This window comes from Nematolebias whitei, chromosome 16 (assembly GCF_014905685.2).
Source record: "Nematolebias whitei isolate Nwh7 chromosome 16, NemWhi1, whole genome shotgun sequence".
Taxonomy (NCBI): domain Eukaryota; kingdom Metazoa; phylum Chordata; class Actinopteri; order Cyprinodontiformes; family Rivulidae; genus Nematolebias; species Nematolebias whitei.
The window spans coordinates 19,764,296-19,781,914 of record NC_056513.1 but is presented as its reverse complement, the minus strand read 5'-3'; the positions used below and the strand labels follow the sequence as shown (position 1 = coordinate 19,781,914).

Here is a 17,619-nt window from a genome sequence, read left to right as displayed (position 1 = left end):
GGGTAAACCTATGCAATTTTAACAACATACGTATATATACTGCACAGTAGGAATGCGCAGTATATACGGTACACGGTAGAAACGATAGAAATTTAGCCTATGATAGAGATCTGTCTTCTATCGGCTAACTGCAGTAATGCTGTGTCTGATGTAAAATCAGATTTGTCAGTTTAATCGTTACTTTTTTGAGTTGAAAACTGTGCGTAAGTGGTGTTAAAGTTTTTTCTTCGAGAACTAAGTAGCGAAGCTACAAGCTAATTACAGCTGGCTTGCCATAGTGTTGTCGTATTTGGACGCATACGCAAAACGCTGTGTTCCGTCAAAGTTTTTTTTTTTCGTTGAAAGTTAAAGTATGTGTTGGTCAGCTTTAGAAAAACCTGCTCTCTGATCTATGAAAAGAACGCTGTGTTGTGTGATTTTACTGCGAGACGATCTGGTCAAAGCCGCAGAGGAAACTGGTCTCCATTTTGAGTCAGATCCCTTAAAGCGGAAGGAGACGCCCACTAGAGGGTTGGAGGGATAAGTGTTTTCAGTGTTCACTTGCTGTTTTGTTGCTGTTCATTTCTTAAGTGAGAATACTAGAAACTGTTAAGAGTTAACAACATTTGCTTTTGTTAAAACATATGGCTAAAACTACATTTGATAACTTTTGCACTGTTTTGCACTACAAGAAAGAAGCCTAATACTTGATTTGTTCATTATTTAAAAACTCTCTGGACCTAGTAGTGGAATTTTCTTAATTGAAATTATTTTGTGGTTTAGCAGTTTTCAAAATAAATGATGGCAAAAGGATACCCTATGCTTTTTTTCATTCCTTTTGCACGTTTTATACAAAAACATATTGTGATATATTTCGTTATCGCCACCTTCGCAATACATATCATGATATGAATTTTATGCCATATCGCACATGCCTACTGTACAGTGCTGCAAAATTTGACTCACCGGCTCTGCAGAACTGCAGCTCCGTTCTGGTCGGGTTCAGTTCCGATTCTGCAGCGATGAAGCCCACCAATTGTTTGCGTGAATAATTGAGCTTCAGGAAGCTTCAGGATTATTTGAGACTTTCCTGCCAGTTCTGTGAGCTTAATAGATGGTTGCAAAACTTTCCCTCCATTTCAGCAAAAAGCAGCAACCGGAAACACTGTTGGCTTTTGGATAGTGTAGTTCTTTTTTGACTGGCGTTACAGTATAAGCTTATTGAAATAAAACTACAAAATAGCAGTGCCTGTCCGAAGTTTTCTTTTTCGTTAACTTTTAATCCCATACGTCACGTGAGTAATATTATAGTTGATAATCATTGAAAACCTGCGAAAGAGCGAGTCCGCGAAAGTCGAACCGCGAAGTAGCGAGGGACTATCGTTTCTATTTATATATTAAAACTTTGCCTAAACATCTGGTAATTCAAATTTAATGAGAAACTACTTCTGACTTGAGGTTTCTGTGTCGCGGAGCCGTACAACGTCAGAGCATGGAAGTCTTTCTTTGTTGACCTGAAGCTGCCCTACTCTGTGGCGAAGAACGAACAAATCGAGATCAAAGCTGTAATCCACAACTATGATTCCGATGACCTGCATGTAAGACAGTCTATATCTTTTTACATCCTTTTCCTCTGATAAAATGTTTCTCCAGTTTATGCTGATGCTCATCACCCTTTGGCTACTTTCCACTCAGGTGAGGGTGGTGCTGATGAAGACAGAAGGTGTGTGCAGTGTTGCCTTTAAAGAGAGACACACACAGGAAGTGACGTTGGCAGCCGGTTCCTCTATAGCGGTGCCTTATACCATTGTACCACTGGTGGTGGGGAAACTCCCACTGGAGGTAATGGTGGTTGCCCGAGACATGATGGGGAGTGACCGTGTCCAGAAGTTTCTGAGGGTGGTGGTAAGTCTGCAAGGTCTTCCAGAGATTCTGCTGCGAAAACAGATTAGCAATTAGTTAAATTTTTATTTCTGATGGTGAATTTACAAGATTATTCTCACTTGTGTTCAAATAAACTTGTATAATTTGTCTTTTCATGGCCCAAACAGCTGGACGGAGTGCAGAAGACTAAGGTTTGGAGTACGGTGTTGAATCCATCAGCTCAAGGAGGTATAATTACACAATTCTAATTCATTTTTGTGAACAGTGTAATATACCAGATTTGTGGGATTTCATGTTGAGAATGGGGTTTCTGTGGTCCGTTAAAGTGAAGCTACAAATAATATGCACCATTAAAAATGTTCTTTTATTATCCACTTTTTTTTGTTGTTTGTTTGTTTGAATTGCTTCAGGTTTTTGGTAATTTTTCATAATATTTGACCAGAAACAGACCTTTAATTAACAAAAATACCTACTGGTAATTACTGTAGGAACTCAGACGGTTCGGGTTGGCAAGGTTGAACTGGAGTCACTTGTTCCAAACTCTGTGCCAGAGACGTTCATCAATGTCCGAGGTGAGTCACAGATACAGCAGGGATAATAATTAAAGGACAAAACAAACACCTGATTTCTCTATTTCTTTCCAGGAAATGTACTGGCCGACAGCATTGATAACTCCATCAGTGAGGACTCCCTGGCATCTCTAATCCAGATGCCCGGTGGTTGTGTGGAGCAGAACTTGGCCACCATTACTCTGCCTCTTATTGCCACTCTTTACCTGGACCGGACCAACAAATGGGAGACTGTTGGGGTGGATCGCAGGGCCGAGGCTCTCCGATACATCAGGAGAGGTTAGGCAGCAGCTAAATGTATTTATTATTGAGAACCAGAATCAAAGGCAAAACATCTATAGCAAAATGTTTTATTATTTTGCATCTTGTCTTTGAATTAAATTTTGCCCATTACCATCAAGATCAGATTTTCATGTTAATGCCCATTTTTCTGTTTGTTAGCACAATATCTCATGAATCATTGGATGGATTTTGATGAAACTCTCAGACAGAATCATTGAGTCATCTCAATTCAAGATGGGCACCACCCCTAATTGACCTTAGAAAATACAAAACTACTATAACACAGTCAAATTTAAAGAAATTAAGATACAATTTGGTTCCAAAAAAGTTCAATCTGGTCCTCTGGACATTCAAAAAAACAAAAAACAAAACAAAGCAAAAAAATCTAGAAACGTTTCGTCTCTCATCCAAGAGACTTCCTCAGTCTGAGGTGCTGTTTTCAGCTCAGTCTCTTAAATAGCACCTTCACCAAGTGGATCAACCAGTTTGCTGCTGACAACCAAAACCAGCTGATCACATGCTCAAGAAGGACCATCAGCCTAACAATGGGTCATTAGCACACTGATGGCTGTTTACTACTCACAGAGGGCTGAGTGATACTAGCAATCACAGCATTGTAAGAGGGGGACAGTTGAACCCGGAGGCCTCCACCCCTGTTTAATGATGGACGATTTCTTTTCACAAAGATGGCCTCCTTTACTCCTCTCTCAAACCATCGTTCCTCTCTGTCCAGGATGTGAACATCTTCATCCCTGAAAGAGTGACCGCTGGCCTGGAGATGAGTGTAGACCGCAGAGTCCTGGCCTGATGATGTTGATCTTCTGTGCTGGGCCATCCTTTTGGCCAGTGGCTGTTTAGTTTCCCCGATGTAAGACTGATCACAGCCCTCCTGACACTGAACAACATACACAACATTACTCTGTTTGTGCCGGGGGACTGGATCTTTGGGATGAACCAGTTTTTGCCGTAATGTATTTTGGGGTTTAAAAGCCACTGGGACGTTATGTTTAGAAAATAAACGTCTCAGTTTCTCTGATACCCCCTCAACATACGGAATGACCACTGGTCTGGGTCTGGGTTCCTCCTTTTCACCTGATGGCTGACTGGAGTCCTGTTTGGGTTTCTTCTCTGCTTTCAGGAAGGCCCAGTTAGGATATCCACATTGCTCTAGAGCCTGTTTTGTGTAGGATTTCTCCTTCTGCCTGGCTCCCGAGCTAGTGGGGATGCTGTCTGCTCTGTGATACAGAGTCCTGATGACTCCTAACTTGTGCTCCAAAGGGTGATGGGAGTCAAACTGCAAACTGCAGTCAGGACTCTGTATCACTGATCAGTCTTACATCGGGGAAACTAAACAGCCACTGGCCAAAAGGATGGCCCAGCACAGAAGATCAACATCATCAGGCCAGGATTCTGCGGTCTACACTCATCTCCAGGCCAGCGGTCACTCTTTCAAGGATGAAGATGTTCACATCCTGGACAGAGAGGAACGATGGTTTGAGAGAGGAGTAAAGGAGGCCATCTTTGTGAAAAGAAATCGTCCATCATTAAACAGGGGTGGAGGCCTCCGGGTTCAACTGTCCCCCTCTTACAATGCTGTGATTGCTAGTATCACTCAGCCCTCTGTGAGTAGTAAACAGCCATCAGTGTGCTAATGACCCATTGTTAGGCTGATGGTCCTTCTTGAGCATGTGATCAGCTGGTTTTGGTTGTCAGCAGCAAACTGGTTGATCCACTCTGTGAAGGTGCTATTTAAGAGACTGAGCTGAAAACAGCACCTCAGACTGAGGAAGTCTCTTGGATGAGAGACGAAACGTTTCTAGATTTTTTTGCTTTGTTTTGTTTTTTGTTTTTTTGAATGTCCAGAGGACCAGATTGAACTTTTTTGGATTTTTCTACCTGGATTATTGAGCATGCATCAGGATATACAATTTGGTTCATTGGTAGTAGGGCATTAACAGAATACTCGAGTAATCTACACATCGATTGCTAGGACATCTATCGCGGTTAAAAATGTAACGTTGAGTAACCGTAGTGACGTCATATTATGTGACCACCGTATGACCGTAGGGGGCGGTGTTGCACTGTTGCAGGTCACAGAGTATGGTGTAACACTGGGTCCAATCCACCGAACCAGAAACAGTTTCCTCTGACCTTGTTTCACAAACACAAAGCAAAAAATATTAATCTCTAAACCTATAAAAAAATTATAAACATATTAATCTCTAAAACTAAACTTAATGTGCACCACAGCTGGCGGTGGTGCGGGGTGGTCAAACCCCCCACCCCCCCACGTTAAGTTTTGTTTTTGATGTGCTGCACGTTTCTTCACATTTGCAGTTTAATAATAATAACTAATAGTTTAGTTTTTCCTGTGACTTATTTGCAGTATGATAAATGGTAGGAGCATAATATACTATAATATACAACAATGTTTTGTTGGTCTTTTTTTTGTAAATGATTACCTTTTTTGCGGTTTTATTTATTTATTTATTTTTGTATTTTGAGATCTATGACGTCATCAAATACTCGAGTTCTACTCGGGTTTTATTATGTTAATGTCGAGTTTAAAAATTATATACTCGTTCAACCCCTAATTGGTAGCTGTCATTCCCAACACACCTCAAACTGCTATCAGATCATGTGATATTGCGCAATATTGTGTAATGACTTTTTTTTCCCATAATTTAACCAAATTGACTGTAACCCAGCCATTTTTTTATTTAGAGAGACATTTTTGTTTAAAATTTTGGAATAAATGGCAGCAGTGTTACACAATTTTTTTCCAAGAAATGCTGGACCTTTCATTTTTTATTCTTTTTCATTTTTAGGCTATGACAACCAGCTGGCATACAGAAGGAGTGATGGCTCTTACCCACCATACAGAAGTCAAGGCGCAAGTACTTGGTACTGTAAATTTATTTTTTTATAAATTACATTTTACATAAACATCTTGAAACTTGTAAGATTATTAAAAATATATATTTTTGGACAGGTTGCATTACTATCTTAGTATTTTGTGTTGTTATGGTGTGAATATATTTTTAACTAAAATCTGCAAGTTCTTTAAATCGTCACTTGAATTGTTACACTTGTGGGTAAGGAGCCGGAGCTTGTGTGTGAGGTTGAGTAGTACCAACTAGATATAGTTGGGCTCACCTCTATGCACAGCTTACAAGTTGGCTTGAATTAACTGGTGTGTTTAACTGGTGAAGTTGACTCTGAAACCCAACTTCTGGAGAGAACTATCCTACTCTGGTGTTGCCTAGGGAGAGAGGTGTCAGGCGGGTGTGGGGATACTCACAAGCCCCCAGCTGAATGCCTTGGCATTAAAGTTTTTCCTGGTGAACAAGAGGATTGCTTCTCTGTGGCTTAGGACTGCACAAAGGAAGGCTCCGATAGTTGTTTGAGCTTGTGCAACAAACATAATTTCAGATTACCCAGCCTTTCTGGAGTCTGGATGGTATCCTGGATGGGGTGCCATCTGGGGTTTCACTTGTTCTACTGGGTGACTTCAATGCCCATGTGGGAATTGACAGAGTCATAGAGTCGTTCATAAGTGTACTTGGTACCAGGCCACCTTAGGCCAAAAGTTGATGATCGATTTTGTAATTGTGCCATTGGACCTGTGGCCCTATGTCTTGGGCACACAAGTGAAGAGAGGGGCAGAGACGTCAACTGATCACCACCTGGTGGTGAGTTGGATTCGGTGGCGGGTAAGGCTGCCAGACAGCTGGGGCAACAACACCACCAGCCTGATCAAGAAAGCTCATCAGAGACTATACTTCCTCAGATGGCTGAGATGAGCTGGTCTGGGAAGCTCAGTCCTCCCCTCCTTCTACAGGTGTGCAGTGGAGAGCATCCTGTGCTCCAGCATCAACGTGTGGCATGGAGGCTGCACAGCTGCAGAAAGAAAAGCTTTGCAGAGAGTGGTGAAGGCTGTGCTGAAGTCTGTTGGAGTCGGTCTCCCCACCATCACAGACATCTACACCTCTAGATGCAGGAAGAGCGCCAACTGCATCATGAAGGACCCCACTCACCCAGCACACGCACTTTTTGCCCCACTCCCCTCAGGAAGGCGATTAAGGAGCATTAAGTGTAGAACCACTAGACTGAGTAACAGCTTCTACCCTCAAGCTGTTAGACTCATGAATATCTAACCACTGTGAAAAATCACATCATGTTGCTGTGTTCATGCGTGCTCATCTGCTCACACAGGCTCATGTTCGTGCTGCAGTTTGACCTAATATTTTTATGCTGTTAGTGCTTAGTGTATATTTAGTTGATGTTTTTTCTTGGTTCATGTCTTGGATCTCATTACTGTTTTTCTTTTACATTTTATTGTTGGATGTAACTGAGACCCTGTGTACATAATTTTGTTCCACCTCATGTACCACATGGGGTGCGAATGACAAATAAAAAAAACGTTAACCACTACTCGGCGTGATGATTATAACACTTTACATAAAAATCACTTTTACAGTTTAATTTGGTATCACGACTCAGTGACATTTTTGCACACATTAATTGGAAACAGCAACTCCAGCTACCTAAACAGCTCCTTAAACTTAAATGCAAAATGGATCAAACAGTTCAAGTTTGTTCAACCGCTCCCTTCTTCAGGGGTTGCCACGGCAATCAAACTTGCATACAAGACTTGTCATGTTGTCTTTCGCCAGTGGCTCTTCCTGACACAACCTGGGCTCAAACCCACAACCTCAGGGTTACTGGACCGCAGCACTGACCACCAAGCTACTGCAGCCCAGAATGTTCGAAATAACATAATCCTGGATACAAGTGTACGAAATGAGCTTCATTTGCAGGGTGGCTGGGATCACCCTTAGAGATGAGGTGAGGAGCTCCGTCATCCAGAGGGAGCTCGGAGTAGAGCCGCTGCTCCTCCACATTGAAAGGAGTCAGTGAGGTGGTTAAGGCATCTGATTAGGATGCCTCCCTTTAGAGGTTTTTCGGGCATGTCTCACTGGTTGAAGGCCTAGAAGTCACTAGAGGGATTGTATGTCTTCTCTGGCCAGGAAACACCTCAGGGTCCCCCCAGAACGAGCTGAAAAGAGTCACTGGGGAAAGGGATGTCTGGGTTTCTCTCCTGGACCTGTTACCTCCGCGACCAGACTAGGGATAAGTGGTGGAACGTAGAGATGGAGATTAAATTGTTACATAGGAGGCATCATTTTCATCCACATTCAAATGTCGGCTAACCTGAATTTAAATGCCTTTCAGGATCACAGCATATGTTGTGAAGGTGTTCTCCATGGCCTACACCCTTGTCGGCTTGGATGAGCAACAAATATGTGACCCTCTGCTCTACCTGGTGAACAACAAACTCCAGCCACATAAAGGATTTTACAAAGAGGACAATCCTGTTTACTCCACCACAATGACTGTGAGCCACTGACGCACACACGCATTTTAAAGTAAACCATGTTGCTCTGCTTGTTTACCATGCTGTTCTACTAAAAGTGCAAGCTATTTTTATTTGTCCTTTTTTGTATCCATTTTTTGTCAGCTTAAAAAAAAGTCATACTGAATAATTGCGAGAACTGTTTAAACTACATTTATATGAATCTTTTTTCTTGTGGATTAATAAGAACAGGCTCAAATAGGCATCAGTCTTTCATATTACAGAGTTGGAGTTAAATAAAACCTGGTGTGCAGAAGAAAATGTTTAAATATGCAGGTTATGCTCATAAAAAGTAAACCTCAAAAATAGTTCAAGGCCTAAAGGCATAATTTTTATACATTATACCTTTAACCACCCAATAACAAAGTAAAATGTATTTATATACAAGAAAAATCAAATGTTCTTGCTTTCAATTTATTATTTTTAAAGTTTATATCTGTTGCATTCATCCAGAGACCGAAATAAAAATGTTTCATCAGGCTTTGAAAATGAAGTGTATGGTAGTTTAAAAAAAAAATTCCAGTAGTTCTAGGATAATTTTATTTATTTAGATTAAAGAATGCGTGAAGAGGATGGATGAAGCAAGCCTTTGCTGTGACTTGTTGACGCAGCGATTCTCCGTTAAAAGCATTAACATTTTTTAAGCTTCTATTAAAGTTTTATTTTCTGTCTCTGTCTCCAGGGCGGTCTCCGTGGGGACGACCCAGAGATCACACTGACCGCCTTTGTCCACATCGCCTTTGCTGAGGCCAAAGAGACAAAGGTCGACTGCAGCACCTCAGGCGTGGATGTCAAGGTAAATCTACTTGCTCAAACAAGTATAGTTCATTAGGTACTTGCTTTTTACATATAATTTATTGATATTTGAAATCTGCACAGATATAAATTGTCTGGAGTATCTGAAGTGCTGTTAGTGGTATATTTTTTATTGTGTGAACATGATAAAGTAAAATAAATGTGCACACAATATTGTTCTAAGCCATAAACATAAATATCTTATTAATATAATATATGGTACTTGCCATTGTACACGTCGCACCGCAAGTTGCATCAGTCCTAAAATATCTAATAAAGTGGAAAAAAAAAACATAAATATGTTGCCGTATACGTTGCATCTATTATGCGTCATCGCTGACCACCAGAAACGTGGGCCGGTGTTGTGCCAAAAATTGATTGTCTGCCAAGTGGGGGCCGCGGAAGTGTGCACGGGAGGACTTTAACAAGAATTTAACAGGATTAACACTTAAAAACAATTATTTGTTTGCTCGACATTATAGCAAATGTGTATCTCAGTTGAACTTTTCCTTAATAAATGCACTATATTGGTCAAATCGGCTGCATTTCAGAAATCGATTTGCGGCTGCTGGAGTGCACAGAGGGAGGACTCGATGTGTATTTCTTCGAAATGTAACAAGATAACCACCAAAAATAATTATTTGTTTGCTCGACATTATAGTAAAGGTGTGTCTCAGTTGAACTTTGCCTTAATAAATGCACTTTAATGGTCAAATCAGCTGCATTTCACCTGAGCGGTGAGGCAAAATGCAGCTGATTTGACATTTACTCCAGGAGATCCTGAGCGAGGCAAAGGTGGATCACTGTGGCAAGCCAAGTGCCTCATTAATAGTCACTTTTACTTATTAATGAGACACTTGGCTTGCCATATTAGTTTAGGACCCTCTAGTGGCTGAGAATGGTAGTGTTCAATATTTTCCATGTCAGAATGAATGAAATCATCAGATCTCAGCCAAAAATTGTTTTATAAATATGGGAAAGAAACGCATATTAGTTATTTCCGTGTATAAGTCGCAGGACATGCAAATTTATGCAAAAAGGTGTGACCTATACGGTACATACATATTATCATTAATCAGGATTTTAGGCTCTGAACCTTGATGATTACAACTACTTTTTTTCCAAGTTGTATTTTATTTAAATCGTCAAACATCACTTGAATTGCTTGGGGTTATTACCTTTTAGATATAATGATACTAAAATTTATTTTATTTTTTCTTTATTTTTTAACTTGTTCACACATAAAAAAAACAAGACCAACAAATAAAATAATTTCCCTTAGGGATTAATAAAGTATTTTTGAATTGAATTGAATTGAATTGGTATTTTGGCTGTATTTTATTATTTGTTTGTATTTTTAATATTGTAAAGTGACCATATTGTTTGTTGTAGAGAGCGAGCCAGTGGACCTCACAGTTCTTAACAAAAGCTCTACTGATACAAGGCAGGAGACCGTATACTGTGGCCATCATCTCATATGCTTTGTCGTTGCTGGGAAAACCCGACAATCTCCATCAGTTTTTACTCCAAGCTGCATCTCCAGGTAACCGTTACATTTCAAGGTTCAAGGTTCTTTATTGTCATTCGCATCGCATGTGGTACATGAGGTGGAACTCAAGGTTCCAGTTACACCCAAAAATAGCAAAAACAAATAAAGTATGACAAAAAGAAACTGTATATTTGCTCTCTGAAGTTGTTTCACACAAGTTGTAGCAATCTCTTTGAAAACTCCACGTCTTTCATTTAAATATTATGTTTAAATAGTTGTTTTTTGTTGTCACAACTTTCTGAACAAATTGTTCAAATCTAACAATCTATCATTAGTTTTTATGCCTTTTTTAATTACAGTGTAAAAACTTTCTCATGCCTCTCCAGTGATTTTCTACTTTTTTTATTTTATTTTATTTTATTTTATTTACCAGTGTTAATGCATTAAGGCCCTTCTCTTACCTTACCCCACATTTAGACAAGAGCCACTGGCCTGACAGGGAAAATCCTTTATTTACATTGGAAGCGACTGGCTATGCTTTGTTGGCTCTGGTAAAGATGGGACTCATGGAAGAAGCTGCAGCTCCCTTCAAATGGCTGAACAGTCAGAGAAGAAGAGGTGGCGGTTTTGGTTCAACTCAGGTATCAACAAATTGTTGAGGTCTAGGACCTCAATGTTTGCTCTTAATTAATGTTTTTAATGGTAATAAGTGATGGTGGTCCCGTTTATCTGACAAGTAAGCACAAGAAAAATAAATATTTGTCCAAGTAAGTAAAATTCTGTTTCTTATTCTGTTTTTTTTTTTTTTTTTTGCAGTCTACTATGGTGGTGCTTCATGCTCTGTCTGAGTACATGATCAACAAACCACCTCCTGATGACCTCAGTCTGAACGTGGACATCAGGATGGCGGGACGCAAAGAAAACCGTTACTATTTTAACCCCGACACGGCCTACGCTGCTCGCTCCTCCAGGGTACGACTGTGCTGCATCTGAACGCACAACGTTAAAATGTTACAATCTGTTGTCATCACTGCGAGTATGGAGGACATTTAGGACTTGAGGGCACTAATTAAAATGTTATCCGTTTTTTCTGCTTCTTTTGTGCTTTTTCTGTTTAGATGCCTGCTAATACTAATTTGGAAGTGGTGGCTCAGGGGAACGGACAGGGAATACTGGAGGTAACAAATGTTTGTAACTTGGCGTCTTTTTGTCACATTTTTAAATTTAGTCAATTACACACGGACAACCCTGTAAATCCAGAGTTAAAATAATATGGTGAACTCCAGAAATGTTTTTATACATTTTACAAAAAAAATAGCAGTTTCATGTTAAGTTGTGCTTAAAATTTTAAAGCCTAATTCGATTTTTATCTTTTAATGTCTTTCACATTTTTGTCCCCGTTTCTGCTAAGGTTGTGACTCATTACAACCAGCTGCATGGGGTGGAGGACAAAGCTCCCTGCAAGGACTTTGAGCTCAGTGTCGATATTAACGAATCTAGCGGTAACTCAACACGCCAGTGTTGTTTAGTTGATTTTAGCATAATTAGCAGAAGTGCATTTAGGGTCACTTGTAAAATCTTAGCTTGGATAAATATACTCAACAAAGTTGTACTGGAAACTACTGAAGAGGATTGGCGACATGGTGTCAAAAACATTTTTTCCTCTTAATTCTGAGACAAAAAGTTAGAATTCTAACATTAATGTCATAATGTCATAATGTTCTAGAATTGCGCCGCTCAAGGTGGCTGCATGTTGGATCAGCTCTGTTACTTTCATTCTGAGATTTTGCTTTTGGAAACTTTAATTCCTGGTTTTCTGGATGTAAATCATATTTTTTGGATTATTGTTTCCTCTGGTATCAGTTGCTGTGCAGATGAAAGGATTTTTACTGAAACTTTTTAAGTTTTGGACATTTGTTATGATGCGTAACCATGGCAACAAGGCTGTTTTCTACAACAGCAGCAGCTGATTAGCATCTCAAAAGCTCAAATAATATCTCAACTATGGCCCCAACTCTCAAATGAGTTGAAAAGGATGTTCTTTGGATGCATTCTCATCTACCTGCCAGCTGTGCTCGAGTGCCTGACCACTGAGATCCTGGAACTAGCAGGAAACACGGCTCACGACAGCAGAAGGACAGGATTGTCCCTCAGCACCTACAGTTGGCTGTCCACAGCTATGAGGAGCTCGGCAGACTGCTGGGAGAAGTGGCCATCGCTCTGGGAGGAGTTCTGCCCAGCATTCAAGCGGTCCTACAGTCCAGGGGAACTGAGAGGTCAGCCGAGTCTAGGTGGACGGATCGGACGGTATCTGCAGCCAGTTTCTTAGGATCCACTGACGGATGGACCTTTACAAGAGATCCTTCCTGTCTACAGCCACCAGCATCTATAACATCTCTTAATGAAATGAGGATAACGAGTTACAACAACAAAATAATTTCCCTTTGGGATTAATAAAGTATTTTTGAATTGAATTGAATTGAATTAATTCGGAGATTAAAGTCAGAATTCTGAGAAAAAGTTAGAATTCTGAGATTAAAGTCAGAACCCATATATCTGACTTTTTCCTCAGAATTCTGACTTTAATCTCAGAATTCTGACTTTAATCTCAGAATTCTGACTTGTTTCTCAGAATTAAGGGGGAAAAAAATTGCACCGTGGCTCTTATTCTTTTCCGTAGAAAACAACAACTGAGATTAATGCAGCATAAATTTACCATTAGAAAGCTGTAAGAGATTAACATGTTGCTAAAAGCTTTACAGGTCTCTGTCTTGAACCATAACAAAGATAGCAATGCTGAGAATGCTGGGATATAGACATAATCTGGATTTAAAAAGCTTTATTTTGAAACAATTTAAGAAGAAAATACCAACAACAAAAAAAGCATAAAATTTGTATTTTAAGAAACATTTTCTATATTATCAACATAAAAAGATAATGAACATACCATTTCATAAATAAACAAAAAAAATTGTAGCATACTTTGAAGTTCTGCAGTAAATTAAAGTATTTCCTTGTTTCCGTCTCAGAAAAGCCTCCAGCAGATGTAGAAAAGTCGTACCAGATCACCATCAGAGTCAGGTGAGCTTTTCTTCTACTGTCTCGATAAAATGTATTTGCCCTCTTGGTTGTATATGCTTTTATTGCAGTCATAAATCAAACATGGTCAATTTAATCTACTTTCTGACTCCTTCACAGAGCGTTAGGACCCAGAGATGTCAGAATGGTGGTTCTTGATATCTCTCTTCCCACTGGCTTCACCCCAGAAAACTCAGACCTGGACACGGTAATGAGTTTCTGATAGTACTTCTTAAAAACAGCATGTTTACATGACCACATATTATCCAAGGAAAGGTCTAGTTTTTCTGTGCACAGAACATGTTCACTGCTACTACTACCGATACTACTCAAATTATTTTAAAGTTGTTATGCTTTCCTAGTTTATAGGGGTCATCTGTTTGTTTTTGACAAAATATGAAGAACTTTGATGATTACCGTTACTGTGGAGCTTGATTACACGTTTAGCCCACTAACAGCCTCTATACCTGTGTAGCTGTCCAGCTCAGTGGATCGTTATATCAGTAACTTCCACATGGCAGATAACCTGAGTGACAGAGGGTCCCTGATCATCCATCTGTTCAAGGTAAAATCGTCAGAAGACAGTCAGATTTACTGGAATGACTCAAGGTGCCGACCTTTGAATTTACTCTTTCGTGATAAAAGTTTCTACATTCTCGTATGACTTTTTCCACAAACCTTCTTCAAAATGCAGATCCTGTTGAGAATAAACTCGAAAGTATTTTTGTTTTAACTTCACATTGAAGAGCTCGGGGTTATTCAAACAATATAATGTTTAGGTTGTTTGCTTTGTTACACTAAAGGTTTTTCCTGTCACCTTCCTTCAGGTTTCTCACAAAGAGCCAGAGATCCTAGTTTTCAGGCTTCAGCAGAACTTTAAAGTTGGCCTCCTGCAGCCGTCCTCCGTTACTGTCTACGAGTATTACAATCCAGGTAGGACAACACAACCTGTTGCCACAATATATTCTCCTTGACAGAAATGAAATACCATGGGACAAGATATCAAAGTTCATACTCAATATTCCATGTAAAAAAATCCAACAAAGGTCAGTCAGGTCATTTGGACGGTTTATTTTTATTGTTGAGATGTTTCATCCTTCATCCAAAGGACTTCATCAGTCCGAGGAGCCACAACAAACTCAATCCCACAAGCAGCACACTTGCATAGCGGGCCACTTTGGCTATGGCTGCCTCAGAGGAGTCGACAGGGGAGAGGGCGGGCCCCAAAAACCATCTTATCACCAGCAAACTGGTTGTCCCACTATGGGAGTGTGCTGCTTGTGGGACTGAGTTTGTTGTGGCTCCTCGGACTGATGAAGTCTTTTAGATGAAGGTTGAAACGTCTCAACAAAAAAATGAAACCAACCAGATGACCTGACTGAAGTTTATTGGGCAAATGAGACAAGATTTATGGAGTTGACCCTGAACAACACAGTGATAATCCAGATTATGCACAGTTTAATTTCTTACACTGAAATTTTATCCTACAGCATTGATATGAAAACAGCCGATTTTACGTCCCCTCCGTGTATTTTCAGATCACCGCTGCAGTCGTACTTACTCTCCTAAAGAGGACAAAGAGGAACTCAGTCGGATCTGCAACAACGATGTCTGTCGCTGCACTCAGGGTAAAGACTCGATGTGCCTCTGTTAGAATCAGAACGCTTTTATTATCCTTGCACAGTGAAGTACAATGAAATTACTTTCCGTACAGCTGTCCTAAAGATGGACAGAAGTGTACAGGAGGTTACAGCTTCAAAAGATGGGCTGCCCCTGTTGCTTAGATAAGAAAAAGGGAAGAAACATAAGGAGAGAGGTATAAACAAAGATCTCTCACACCGTGTCCTTGACAGGGCACAGTTTGAGGCATCAAAAAAATCTACCACAGCAAAGCAACATAAATAGACGTAATACATATGTGTGTGGAGTGGGTAGGGGGTGGGGATCTCAGCACGGCCGCCAGGTGAGTGACACAGCCCTTGGCGCCTTCGCATCGCTGCGCCAGGGGGGGTGAGGGAGGCCAGTGGAGGCATTGAGTTTGAGGGAAGGTCAGCACAGTCCAGAGCCACCACCCCCCAGCCGTAGTCCTGGTAAGAGATGTTTGTTTATCAGCCAGCTCGGTTGAGCTCTGTCATAGGTCATAGAGCTCAGCTGTGGAAGGGAGGGGGTGGGGAGGGGTGGGACAGACTTTGTTTCCATAACATCCAAGGAAACGATTCAGAAGGGATGCAAAAAAAAAGGGGGCTCTGAAAAAAGTTCACAAGACAAAGAGCAAAGCAGGGACGGACGAGGTACAGAGCAGAGGAGGACGCGTCTGCCTTCCACCGAGAGCAAGCAAGCAAGCAAAAAAAAAAGTTAGCATTTATGTTACCTGATGTTTTATTCACTGTTTTCTTTGTGTCACTGTCCAGGCGACTGCTGCGTCTCAAAGGCTGAAAATGAAAACTTTGTCAATAAAGAGAGGGAGATGTTTGCCTGCAAGAGCTTGCACCATGGTATGGTACACACGTGTATTCTCAGTTTACATTTGACTTTGTAACACGTTTTATGATATCAGTAAACAGGCAATAGTAGAAATTAAACTACTGGTACTTGTTTTAATTCAATAGCGGTGGTGTTCCTGTTTGTCACTCTGTGCTTCAGTTTGGCAGGTGAAGGTGGTGAATGTCAGCCAGAGCTACTACGATAAATATGAGATGGAGATTACACAAGTTATTAAACTGGGTGAGTTTACAGCAGTGATGTTTCTCTGCCTAGCAGACACAAGCTCACAGATACTAAAATACTGACAGTATTAATTATTATTATTAGTATTTGTCAAACACGTCAGGTCATTTTCTAGAACATGCAAAAGTAACAAAATTATTTTATTTCTTTGTTTTTGTCTGAAAATAGTTTTTTTTTTTCATATTATTTTAACTTACATGGACATAACCCACAGCAGAGATTAATATACACATTAAACCCAAATTTTTAAAGGTTAAATGTTTTATACTTTTATATTTGTTTTAAAGAATAAACAATAAAGTCTATTTAAAACAGGATAAATAACCAAGAGAATCTTAGTTTTGCTTTATACATTTTCTTCACGAAGCGAGCAATAAAAATCAAAACAGGCAACAAAACAAATGTGTATAGATCATTTACAGTTTAGTTATTTGTTATCAAATACAAAATTATTTGTGGTTGTGATGGTTTTCTTTAACCTCCTAGAACCTGGCATCCATATATGCAAGAGTTCGGGTCTTAGGCGGTTAATTGACTTAATTTTTTATTTTTCTTTCAGGTGTGGAGGCTGGAGTTGAAGTCGGTCAGAAGAGGTTTTTCGTATCTCACGGTGGTTGCAGAGAAGGACTCGACATAAAGTTTGGGTCCCAGTACCTCATTATCAGTCCTAAAGAAGACCAGTGGGCCACTGATCCTGATACCACCAGGTGGGGAGAACATGGAGGATCCTTTTTGTAACATTGCTTTCTATTTCATTTGTTGCTTTCCCCTCTGGATTATAAAACAATGCTGGCTGGATTAAGTGTACTGACCTCGATCTTGCTGCATAACAGAGTTCATCAAATGGCGTAAACTCAGCATGTTACTTTGTTTCTCTGCTTCGTGTTTCAGATTTATCTATATGTTGGGGAAGGACACCTGGGTCGAGCGGTGGCCTTCAGCTGCAGAGTGTCCCAGCAGCCCAACCATGCAAGCTAAATGCAAGGCTCTTAACGATGCTGCAAATGAACTTTCTGTAAATGGCTGCGGTCTGTAGAAGCATCTGTAGAACCACATCACTTTCAGAGATAAATGTATTGCTTTGTCACAGTTAGTGCAATATGAAGTTTATTTTTAACAACAGAAAGTAAATTTCTTTAAAAGGAGAATCTTATGTTTTCTGATTACCGTGAAGTTTAATTATTGGTGTCTTTATATAACAGTTAAAGACCCAACAATTATATATAATTATAAACTCAGCTGCTTAATGTGTAATATTGGGTGAATTAAGTGACCGTAAATAGTGAGATTTAAAATCTGACACTTTCCTGGTAGGTTTAAATAAAGTTATCTGAACTTCTTTATTATAAATAAAAAGTCAATTTGTCTCCATTTAAATCTACTGGGATGACCGTGCTGTG

The 17,619-nt window shown here is 40.0% G+C and overlaps 1 protein-coding gene across 1 annotated transcript in view; it reads left to right on the top strand.

The window, feature by feature from the left end:
- The window catches only part of LOC119423143 (complement C3), a 41,981-nt gene extending 24,362 nt beyond the window's left edge, over window positions 1-17,619 (top strand). Inside the window, exons 17-38 of the mRNA XM_037690554.1 lie at window positions 1,438-1,577; window positions 1,675-1,884; window positions 2,031-2,091; window positions 2,352-2,435; window positions 2,508-2,711; window positions 5,543-5,618; window positions 7,950-8,112; window positions 8,813-8,926; window positions 10,318-10,468; window positions 10,892-11,055; window positions 11,231-11,386; window positions 11,533-11,592; window positions 11,826-11,916; window positions 13,444-13,495; window positions 13,613-13,700; window positions 13,968-14,057; window positions 14,320-14,425; window positions 15,031-15,120; window positions 15,904-15,987; window positions 16,136-16,216; window positions 16,779-16,926; window positions 17,111-17,619. Coding sequence (XP_037546482.1) covers window positions 1,438-1,577; window positions 1,675-1,884; window positions 2,031-2,091; window positions 2,352-2,435; window positions 2,508-2,711; window positions 5,543-5,618; window positions 7,950-8,112; window positions 8,813-8,926; window positions 10,318-10,468; window positions 10,892-11,055; window positions 11,231-11,386; window positions 11,533-11,592; window positions 11,826-11,916; window positions 13,444-13,495; window positions 13,613-13,700; window positions 13,968-14,057; window positions 14,320-14,425; window positions 15,031-15,120; window positions 15,904-15,987; window positions 16,136-16,216; window positions 16,779-16,926; window positions 17,111-17,255 — 2,558 coding nt within the window. The 3' untranslated portion in view covers window positions 17,256-17,619. The remainder of the gene's footprint in view (window positions 1-1,437; window positions 1,578-1,674; window positions 1,885-2,030; window positions 2,092-2,351; window positions 2,436-2,507; window positions 2,712-5,542; window positions 5,619-7,949; window positions 8,113-8,812; window positions 8,927-10,317; window positions 10,469-10,891; window positions 11,056-11,230; window positions 11,387-11,532; window positions 11,593-11,825; window positions 11,917-13,443; window positions 13,496-13,612; window positions 13,701-13,967; window positions 14,058-14,319; window positions 14,426-15,030; window positions 15,121-15,903; window positions 15,988-16,135; window positions 16,217-16,778; window positions 16,927-17,110) is intronic.